Consider the following 12,270-nt stretch of genomic DNA (forward strand, 5'->3'; position numbering starts at 1 on the left):
ACCAAATATCTTATGAGTTCTATTTTTGATGTTGTTTTGGTTCTTTTTCTCGTTAAAAAAATAAATAAATACAAAATGCACTTTACTCTTGAATACGTGAGAAACTTCTTTAATGCTAACAATTCAAATAAATGACAATTATTTAAATTATTTTAAAAGTAAAAATTAACCGACAACAACCGATTTGAAGTCGTCATATTTTTGTATTTTCTATTAATACCGATCAGGCATGACATGATTTCAACACAACGATCTAGAAAGTGTAAAGCCGACCGAGTTCAATGGTAATACTATCATGTATACTTATTATTTTCGAAATCTACAAAATTCGATCGATTTTATTTTTTATTTTTCATTAAAGAAACCAACCGAATTCGGTTGACTATTTTTGCAAAAAAAAAAGAGCTTTAAGTGTACATTTAAGCAGTTATGCTCTTTTAAGATTGTGAAAAGTATGTTCAATATATGTCTAATATTTCAGGTGTTTTATTTTAATCGTCGTTTCAGTTTTTTTTTCGTTTTAAGAAAAATAATAAATGGAAAACGTTCTTTACTCTTGAATACATGATATACTTCTTTAACGTTAAGAGTTTAGTTGGAAACAATTAAAAAAAATTACAATTATTTAAATTATTTTAAAAGTGAAAACTGACTGACAACAACCGATCTAAAATACGTCATTTTTTTCTACTAATACCGATCAAGCACTATTGGATTTTTAGCACATAGATCTCGAAAGTGTGAAATCAATCTGGTTCAACCGTTTAAAATATCATGTAAATTTCTTTTTTTGAAGAAATCTAGAGAATTAGATCATATATTTTTTTCAAAATCTTTTTTATCTTCCAAAGAAATGGACCCTATTCAGTTGGCTATTTTTGCAAAAACAAAAAATGAGCTTAAAGAGTAGAAATAAAAATAAAATGAAAGTCTTAAACCAACAAATAACAATTGTTTAGTGGGTGGTAAAGATCAAGGTTTGATCCCAATGATGCATTTTAAAATCGTGTAATATAAAAATCAATCAAATCGGTCAGTATTTTCAATTATTATTTATATATCAATCAAGAATTTTTGATCAATTTTCTCAAAATTTTCTCAAAATTTAAACGAATGCAGTTAGTTTTAGACTTTGGTGGTCCATTTTCATTTTTCTTAATAGTGTTCGAAATAGTTATAACAACAAATTTTACCACTACATCCTGAGATAGAGAAACCGTTTTCAAATGTTGAAAATAATAATAATTATTAGCTAAACTTGCTATTAATTTGGGTAATACACACTTTTAAGTTTGTGAAAAGTAAGTATGTTTAGTATATGTCAAATATCTTATGAGTTCTATTTTTGATGTCATTTTAGTTCTTTTTCTCGTTAAGAAAAATAATAAATACAAAATGCACTTTACTCTTGAATACATGATAAACTTCTTTAATGCTAAGAGTTTAGTCGGAAAGAATTCAAAGAAATGACAATTATTTAAATTATTAAAAAAAGTAAAAATTAACCGACAACAACCGATTTAAATTCATCATATTTTTGTATTTTCTACTAATACCGATCAAGCACGGCATGATTTCAACACAAAGATCTAGAAAGTGTAAAGCCGACCGGGTTCAATGGTAATAATATCATGTATATTATTTTTTTAGAAATCTACAAAATTCGATCGATTTTATTTTTTATTTTTCATTAAAGAAACCAACCGAATTCGGTTGACTATTTTTGCAAAAAAAAGAGCTTTAAGTGTACATTTAAGCAGTTATGCTCTTTTAAGATTGTGAAAAGTATGTTTAGTATATGTCAAATATCTTATGAGTTCTATTTTTGATGTCATTTTTAGTTCTTTTTCTCGTTAAGAAAAATAATAAAATACAAAATGCACTTTACTCTTGAATACATGATATACTTCTTTAACGTTAAGAGTTTAGTTGAAAACAATTTAAAAAAATTACAATTATTTAAATTATTTTAAAAAGTGAAAACTGACTGACAACAACCGATCTAATACGTCATTTTTTTCTACTACCGATCAAGCACGATTGAATTTTTAGCGCATAGATCTAAAAAGTGTGAAATCAATCTGGTTCAACCGTTTAAAATATCATGTAAATTTAAATCTAGAGAATTCGATCATTTTTTTTTCAAAATATTTTTTATCTTTCATTAAAGAAATGGACTGTATTCAGTTGCCTATTTTTGCAAAAACAAAAAAATGAGCTTAAAGAGTAGAAATAAAAATAAAATGAAAGTCTTAAACCAACAAATAACAATGGTTTAGTGGGTGGTAAAGATCAAGGTTTGATCCCAATGATGCATTTTAAAATCATGTAATATAAAAATCAATCAAATCGGTGAGTATATTCAATTATTATTTATATAGCAATCAGGAATTTTTGATCAATTTTTGATAGATTTTCTTAAAATTTAAATGAATGCGGTTAGTTTTAGACTTTGGTGGTCCATTTTCATCTTTCTTAATAGTGTTAGAAATAGTTATAACAACAAATTTTACCACTACTTAGTGAGATAGAGAAACCGTTTCCAAATGTTGAAAATAATAATAATTATTAGCTAAACTGCTATTAATTCGGGTAATACTCACTTTTAAGTTTGTGAAAAGTAAATATGTTTAATATATGTCAAATATCTTATGAGTTCTATTTTTGATGTCGTTTTAGTTCTTTTTCTCGTTAAGAAAAATAATAAATACAAAATGCACTTTACTCTTGAATACATGATAAACTTCTTTAATGCTAAGAGTTTAGTCGTAAAGAATTCAAAGAAATGACAATTATTTAAATTATTAAAAAAAGTAAAAATTAACCGACAACAACCGATTTAAATTCGTCAATTTTTTGTATTTTCTACTAATACCAATCAAGCATGGCATGATTTCAGCACAAAGATCTAGAAAGTGTAAAGTTGACGGAGTTCAATGGTAATAATATCATGTAAATATTTTTTTTAGCAATCTACATAATTCGATCAATTTTATTTTTTATTTTTCATTAAAGAAACCAACCGAATTCGGTTGACTATTTTTGCAAAAAAAATGAGCTTAAAGAGTATAAATAAACCATTGTCATAGTGACAAAAATAATGAAAATGGTCCATTTAGCTTAAAAGTAGGTTCAAATTGGTCATTTAAGTGTACATATAAGCAGTTATGCTCTTTTAAGTTTGTGAAAAGTATGTTTAGTATATGTAAAATATTCCATGCGTTTTATTTTAATCGTCGTTTCAGTTTTTTTTCTCGTATTAAGAAAAATAATAAATAGAAAACATACTTTACTCTTGAATACATGATATACTTCTTTAACGTTAAGAGTTTAGTTGGAAACAATTAAAAAAATTACAATTATTTAAATAATTTTAAAAAGTGAAAACTGACTGACAACAACCAATCTAAAATACGTCATGTTTTTCTACTAATATCGATCAAGCACGATTGGATTTTTAGCACATAGATCTAGAAAGTGTGAAATCAATCTGTTCAACCGTTTAAAATATCATGTAAATTTCTTTTTTTTGAAGAAATCCAGAGAATTCGATCCATTTTTTTTTTCAAAATCTTTTTTATCTTTCATTAAAGAATTGGACCATATTCAGTTCGCTATTTTTGCAAAAACAAAAAATGAGCTTAAAGAGTAGAAATAAAAATAAAATGAAAATCTTAAACCAACAAATAACAATGGTTTAGTGGGTGGTAAAGATCAAGGTTTGAACCTCAATGATGCATTTTAAAATTGTGTAATATAAAAATCAATCAAATCAGTCAATATTTTCAATTATTTTTTATATACCAAACAAGAATTTTTGATCAATTTTCTCAAAATTTAAATGAATGCGATTAGTTTTAGACTTTGGTGGTTAATTTTCATCTTTCTTAATAGTGTTAGAAATAGTTATGACAACAAATCTTACCACTACTTCATGAGTTAGAGAAATCGTTTCCAAATGTTGAAAATAATAATAATAATTAGCTAAACTTGCTACTAATTCGGGTAATACACACTTTTAAGTTTGTGAATAGTAAGTATGTTTAGTATATGTCAAATATCGTATGAGTTCTATTTTTGATGTCGTTTTAGTTCTTTTTCTCGTTAAGAAAAATAATAAATACAAAATGAACTTTACTCTTGAATACATGATAAACTTCTTTAATACTAAGAGTTTAGTCGGAAAGAATTCATAGAAATGACAATTATTTAAATTATTAAAAAAAGTAAAAATTAACCGACAACAACCTATTTAAATTCGTCATATTTTTTGTATTTTCTACTAATACCGATCAAGCACGGCATGATTTCAGCACAAAGATTTAGAAAGTGTAAAGCCGACCGAGTTCAATGGTAATAATATCATGTAAATTTATTTTTTTAGAAATCTACATAGTTCGATCAATTTTATTTTTTATTTTTCATTAAAGAAACCAACCGAACTCGGTTGACTATTTTTGCAAAAAAAAGAGCTTAAAGAGTATAAATAAACCATTGTCATAGTGACAAAAATAATGAAAATGGTCCATTTAGTTTAAAAGTAGGTTCAAATTGGTCATTCATTAAAGAAACCAACCGAATTCGGTTGACTATTTTTGCAAAAAAAAAAGAGCTTTAAGTGTACATTTAAGCAGTTATGCTCTTTTAAGATTGTGAAAAGTATGTTTAGTATATGTCTAATATTTCTAGTGTTTTATTTTAATCGTCGTTTCAGTTTTTTTTCTCGTTTTAAGAAAAATAATAAATGGAAAACGTACTTTACTCTTGAATACATGATATACTTCTTTAACGTTAAGAGTTTAGTTGAAAACAATTTAAAAAAATTACAATTATTTAAATAATTTTAAAAAGTGAAAACTGACTGACAACAACCAATCTAAAATACGTCATGTTTTTCTACTAATATCGATCAAGCACGATTGGATTTTTAGCACATAGATCTAGAAAGTGTGAAATCAATCTGTTCAACCGTTTAAAATATCATGTAAATTTCTTTTTTTTGAAGAAATCCAGAGAATTCGATCCATTTTTTTTTTCAAAATCTTTTTTATCTTTCATTAAAGAATTGGACCATATTCAGTTCGCTATTTTTGCAAAAACAAAAAATGAGCTTAAAGAGTAGAAATAAAAATAAAATGAAAATCTTAAACCAACAAATAACAATGGTTTAGTGGGTGGTAAAGATCAAGGTTTGAACCTCAATGATGCATTTTAAAATTGTGTAATATAAAAATCAATCAAATCAGTCAATATTTTCAATTATTTTTTATATACCAAACAAGAATTTTTGATAGATTTTCTCAAAATTTAAACGAATGCGGTTAGTTTTAGACTTTGGTGGTCCATTTTCCTCTTTCTTAATAGTGTTAGAAATAGTTATAACAACAAATTTTACCACTACTTCGTGAGATAGAGAAATCGTTTCCAAATGTTGAAAATAATAATTATTATTAGCTAAATTTGCTATTAATTCGGGTAATACTCACTTTTAAGTTTGTGAAAAGTAAGTATGTTTAGTATATGTCAAATATCTTATGAGTTCTATTTTTTTTGCTGTTTTAGTTCTTTTTCTCATTAAGAAAATAATAAATACAAAATGCACTTTACTCTTGAATACATGATAAATTTCTTTAATGCTAAGAGTTTAGTCGGAAAGAATTCAAAGAAATTACAATTATTTAAATTATTAAAAAAGTAAAAATTAACCGACAACAACTTATTTAAATTCGTCATATTGTTGTATTTTCTACTAATAACGATCAAGCACGACATGATTTCAACACAAAGATCTAGAAAGTGTAAAGCCGACCGAGTTAAATGATAATAATATCATGTAAATTTATTTTTTTAGAAATCTACATAATTCTATCAATTTTATTTTTTATTTTTCATTAAAGAAGCCAACCGAACTCGGTTGACTATTTTTGCAAAATAAAATGAAGAGTATAAATAAAAAGAATGAAAGTCTTAAACCAACAAATAACACTGGTCTGGTGGTGGTAAAGATCAAGGTTTGACCCCCAATGATGCATTTTAAATCTGTGTAATATAAAAATAGATTAAATTGGTCATTATTTTCAATTTTTTTTTTTTATACCAATCAAAAAATTTGACCAATTTTTGATAGATCTTCCCAAAATTTAATCAAATGCGGTTGGTTTTAGACTTTGGTGGTTCATTTCTATCTTTCTTAATAGTGTTAGAAATAATTATAACAATAAATTTTATCACAACTTTGCGGGATAGAGAAATTATTTCGGAGTGTTGAAAATAATAATAATTAGTATTAGTTAAACAAGTTAACTCGGGTAATACCTACTTTTAAGTTTGTGAAAAAAGTAAGTATGTTTAGTATATGTCAAATAGCTTATGAGTTCTATTTTTGAGAAAATGGTCATGCGATGATAAAGAACAAAGTCTAACCCACGATGATGGATTTTATAATTATGTAATATAAAAAAATATTCAAATCGGTTAGTATTTTCAATTATTTTTTTCATACGAATCAAGAATTTTCGATCAATATTTGATAGACTTTCCCAAAATTTAATCGAATGTGGTTGGCTTTGGATTTGGTGGTCTATTTTCATCTTTCTTAATAGTGTTAGAAGAAATTAAAACAACAGACCTTATCACTACTTCGTGGCAGTTAAGAAATCGTTTCCGAGTGTTAGAAAATAATTATTACTGTACTATTAATTTTAGTTAAACTGACGATTAATTCGGGTAGTGTCAATATCGGGTAAGCCCAATATAGCTCAGGCTTTGTATGGGCCAAATGACTTCCATGATTGGGCTTCCATTTCGGCCTATGAACTAAGTACTTCACTTTTGCTATTTTATTACAAAGTTTTAAAATTTAGTTACAAAATGGCTAGTCAAGTTGATCTTTAGTCAAACCTAATAATATTTTGAAAAATGTATAAATAAAGTATATATAGTGTAGCAATGTACAAGTATATTTTGATTCCTATAACAATCTCTCAAAATAAAATAAAAAATAGTAAAATCTGTACAAGCCTATTCTACATTACTCAAGAAGAAAGAGATTTAATTAACCTAATCTCACTATTAACAATTAGTATTCCGACACATTTTTCTTTTATTCCGTTCTGAGAAAAATGTCACATTTTTTTAATTAGAAAGAATCATTTCCTCCGTCCAACAATTGTTGTCCACTATACTATTTTAGGTTGTCCTATAATACTTGTCCACCTTATGAAAAGTCATTTTTCTATTACATTTTTCAAAACATCGTATTTATTATATTCAAAAAATGATACAGTAAAATTACCCATCTATTTATAGTTTTCTTAAGAAGTGTGCAAAGTCTATAGTAGACAAGTGTTGTTAGACAAAGAGAGTAACTTTCAAAATTATTCTTTTACCGAAACAATTAGCCATAAAAATATCAAACCAATTCTTAAACTTTGTATCAAGTCAAACAACGTCACATAAATTAAAATAGAAGAATAAGTATTAGTTTTGACTTAGTCAATTGTGTCTCTTCTCGTTAGCCTCTCTCCTTTGTTGCCATTTGCTTATAACATTTCATGACCCACAATATAATAATTAATACGCACTCGCCCGGCCAACAAACAAAATTAATAAACTAATTAAAAATCCCTCAATTATATAATTAATGATGTAATTAGGTGTTTTCTGATCAATCAAAACTGAACATTTTCTCTCTCTTAATTTGTTCTTCAAAAAATGGGAGAAAAGGATGTAATACGAACAAGTTTAAGTGATGAATACGAAGTGACAGATATTTTAGGACGAGGAGGATTTTCAGTAGTAAGGAGAGGAAAAAATAGAAGAACAAATGAAGTTGTTGCAATCAAGACTCTCCGGCGGTACGGGGCAGTACCGCCGGAGAAGAAAGAAAATAATAATAATAATAAGTCGTCAAGAGTAGTACCAGCTTTGATATGTGAGACTTTATTGACAAATGAATTGTTAGTGATGAGGAAGATCGTTGAAGATGTTTCTCCTCATCCTAATGTTATTCATTTATACGATGTTTGTGACGATTCTTTTGGTGTTCATCTTATATTGGAGCTTTGTTCTGGTGGCGAGCTATTTGATCGGATTGTTGGACAAGCAAGGTATTTCTTCAATTCTTTATGAGTTTGACCAGAGGCGTATTCAGAGGGGCTCATTGGGTTTACGTGAATCCATGCTCTCCTCTCGAAATTATATATAATAGTGTTATACTTTTAAAATTTTTGTTAAATATAGATGTGTGAACCAACACATGAAGTATCATATATATAATGCGACATGATTGGGGGAATTTCTCAGTGAGGTTAGAAATTTGACTTTTATTATCTATCTTGTTATATTTTCTTTCTAAAATTGGGTAACACCTCTAAAAGTGGTTATTGATAGTACTTTTGGCATTTTAATTAATTAAGCATTTCAATTTTGGACTTATAATTTTAAAATTTTAACTGTTTTCAATGATAAAAACCTAAATACCAAACCGATTAGATCCCACCTTTTCATAATAGTACACCTATCATCCTGAAATTTCTATAAAAATGATTCAATATTTTCATATAATTCAGTGGTAATTTTGGCCTGTATATGTATATTATAAAAAAATAAAACACATGGAGTAATGTGCATATGCTTGTTTCATAGAAAAGTTGGAATTAATTTTGTTGTATCCCTTATTCATAATTGACAAATTAAAGAAAATAAATATCGATTCGAATTCAAGAAGTGTTTAGGATTGTTTAAAAAATGATATAAAAAGACTTTCTCATACCTTAATAGTTTGAGGTGGGAAACTCAACAATACCGCATACATCTAAGCTTGTCAATTGAAACGTAGATAAAGTAGTCTAATATTAATAAACAAGAATTGAGATGGGCATAACTCTGATATCTTGATAATTCAAATTTTGCTTAACAGGTATAACGAGGCCGGGGCTGCTGCAGTGGTGAGACAAATAGCTAAAGGACTTGAGGCGTTACATGGGGCAAATATAGTTCATAGGGACTTGAAACCAGAAAACTGTTTATTTTTAAACAAAGATGAGAATTCACCATTGAAGATCATGGACTTTGGTCTTAGCTCTTTTGAGGATTTTGCTAATCCAGTGGTTGGTTTATTTGGTTCAATTGATTATGTTTCACCAGAAGCACTTTCAAGGGATAAAATCACTACTAAGACTGATATTTGGTCACTTGGTGTTATTCTTTACATTCTTCTTTCCGGGTTAGTACGTGCGCTTTATTATTTCTACATATCATTTTAGACTGTTATAGCAGATAATATGTCTTATTTTTAATATTTAAACTACAAATTTCATATCTTTAAAAAGGCCTACTTGTACGTAGCTTAGAGTGATATAATAGTGTAAGGAGTCGATTAAGCACCCAAAGAATAACAACTACAAATTCTCCCGCAATACAAAAAAAGAAGATTAATTGAATAGACTTCCTTGGTAAACCACCTCAATTATTGGATTGTACATAGTTTTATTTTATTGCTTAACATGTTGTATACATTATATTATTTATTAAATTTTCTCATTATATAATTATGACGGAACCTAACTCATACCTTCCCCAATAAGGACAATATTAGAAGTAGCCAACTTTAAAGTTTTAAGGGGAAATAATTGATACAACAATAACAAAATATTTAGTGTAATTCCATCAGCAAATTTGAAAATTACGAATATGTAATATAAATATTAATGTTTTATTAATATAATATAATATAAATATAATGTCTGATATAACCTCAGGTACCCACCTTTCTTCGCACCGTCCAATCGTCAAAAGCAACAAATGATATTAAATGTAAGTCACCCTTCCTATTATTTCACATAAAATTAATTTAATTTCCTCTAATAATTAGTATTTCATTATATTCTCTTTTTCTTTCTAATTATAATAACAAATTAATGCAGGGACAATTCAGTTTTGATGAGAAAACATGGAAGAATATATCTTCATCAGCAAAACAACTAATTTCCAATCTTTTAAAAGTTGATCCCAACATGAGGCCTACTGCTCAACAGGTATATAGTATAATTTTTCGATTAAACCCTAGCTCTGCTCATGACATGTAATTAGTTGAGGTGTGGATAAGCTGACTCGAGAACGAGTATAATTAACTTAACTACATATAATGTAGATAGTAGAAGATGCATGGGTGAGGGGAGAGTTAGCAAAGGAAGAAGAAATGGACGCTGAAATTGTTTCCCGTCTTCAAAGCTTCAACGCGCTGCGCAAGTTCCGTGCAGCAGCCATGGCTAGTGTTCTCAGCAGCAGTTTTTCTTTGAGAACTAAAAAATTGAAGAAATTAGTTGGTTCCTCATATGATCTCAAGCCTGAAGAATTAGAAAACTTGAGTCACATTTTCAAGAAAATGTAAGTTTATTATTAGATATCCATGAAATTTGTTATATTGTGGGCATACTACTTAATATTTTTTGTAATTGTATATATATATATATATACAGATGCAAAAATGGAGAAAATGCAACATTGTTGGAGTTTGAAGAGGTGTTAAAAGCAATGGAAATGACATCATTAGTGGGATTAGCAGAGAGGATATTTGATCTATTTGATAACAATCGTGATGGAACGGTAGATATGAGAGAGATAATAGGTGGCTTCTCTAGTCTTAAGTATTCACAAGGGGATGATGCACTTCGTCTTTGTTTTCAGGTACTATTGCACGTGTATCTCATGTTAATCAGTAAAATGCGTGCTTAACCAAATACAATTATGAATTAATCATAATGTTTAGATATATAAAGTTAGGTAGGTACGCTTTGTAATTAGAGAAATTTGAGAAAAGTATTGAAAACACTTCTAAACTTAACGCAAATTATTAGTTTCGTTCCTGAACTATTGACAATCTTAAAAACACCTAACTGGACTTAAATACACTTGTGATCTTACAACTTGAGTGAGATACACTCCTAAATTCTCGTCAAGTTTAGGGGTGTTCTCAACTCTTCTCTAGGCTTCTTATTAAGAGTCTCATGCTCCTACAAGAGTTTGAGGTCACTTCTATATCATGTGGCAGATCGAGGGTGTATATAAGTTCAGTTAGTCAAATAGAGGGGTATTTTTAAGAGCGTCAACAGTTTAAGGACGAAACTAATGATTTGCCACAAGTTCAAGAGTGGTTTCAATACTTTCTCGAGAAATTTAAATGTTATGAGGTACCAATATATGATACAATTGTAATTTGCACCTCAATGAGAATTTATTTCAATTTAGATGTTAATTTTGATACTTTAATATTTTTGTAATCAGATGTATGATACTGATCGATCAGGCTGCATTAGCAAGGAAGAAGTTGCATCCATGTTGAGAGTAATAATTCTATCTATTCCCTTGTTATTTTTAGCAAGTCAAACAATTTTTTCTTGCTAACCTATTTTAGAATTTTCACTTGATCCTCAAAAATGTACATTTTATTTTGAAAAATATACATTCAAATTTAGATAGTTTGACCCTGGTAGTTAATTATTTTGTATGTTTGATGAAAATTTTGTAGGCACTTCCTGAAGATTGTCTTCCAATGGATATAACAGAACCTGGAAAGCTTGATGAGATATTTGATTTAATGGATGCAAATAGTGATGGTAAAGTCACTTTTGATGAGTTTAAAGCTGCTATGCAAAGAGATAGTTCACTTCAAGATGTTGTACTCTCCTCACTTCGTCCTAATTAATTATTACTATATTTTAATTTGTACCACACTAATTATATTTATAATCTCTAACTTTTCTTGACATTGATTTTATTATTCTTATTATCTTAATCCTATTATCACTACTCATAGAAAGAACATGAGTAGTTAATTGGGAAGCTTTATCCTACCTATAAATATATTTTTCTTTTTCATTACTAGCTAGTATCGCATGTAGTTACTTATCCTTCGATTTCTGTTCCTATATGTTGATTTCTTTTACCTATTATTTTATTGTAGTTTCTATTATGTTATTATTTGTTGTTTTGGTTAAACTGTTATTTCTTGTACTTCCTTATTGTTTTTTCTTGAGTACTCAAGGATTATCGAAAACAATCCAGCTACGTTCTGAGGTAGAGAGATAAGTTAGTCTGCGTATACTATATATATATATATAAAGCTTTTCTGATCATAAGATGGATCACTAGAAATAATCTCGAATGAAGGCAAAAAGAAGTGCTTTTCTTAAGAGAAAAGCTTGTGTGATGAAGAAGACAATGGAGGTTTGCAACATCAAGGCTTGTGTGATTATCGTTGATGAAGAT

General features: G+C 28.0%; 1 protein-coding gene across 1 annotated transcript; it reads left to right on the top strand.

Moving 5' to 3' along the window:
• Positions 1–7,650: 7,650 nt before the first annotated feature.
• Positions 7,651–11,882, top strand: LOC102595652 (calcium and calcium/calmodulin-dependent serine/threonine-protein kinase-like). Its single transcript, XM_006347634.2, has 8 exons — positions 7,651–8,108; positions 8,921–9,226; positions 9,762–9,816; positions 9,927–10,037; positions 10,154–10,389; positions 10,482–10,689; positions 11,287–11,346; positions 11,531–11,882. The coding sequence occupies exons 1-8, from the start codon at positions 7,714–7,716 to the stop codon at positions 11,705–11,707; spliced, it is 1,548 nt and encodes a 515-aa protein (XP_006347696.1). The 5' UTR covers positions 7,651–7,713; the 3' UTR covers positions 11,708–11,882.
• The last annotated feature ends 388 nt before the right edge of the window (positions 11,883–12,270 follow it).

Source organism: Solanum tuberosum, unplaced genomic scaffold (genome assembly GCF_000226075.1).
Source record: "Solanum tuberosum cultivar DM 1-3 516 R44 unplaced genomic scaffold, SolTub_3.0 scf00092, whole genome shotgun sequence".
NCBI classification, from domain to species: Eukaryota; Viridiplantae; Streptophyta; class Magnoliopsida; order Solanales; family Solanaceae; genus Solanum; species Solanum tuberosum.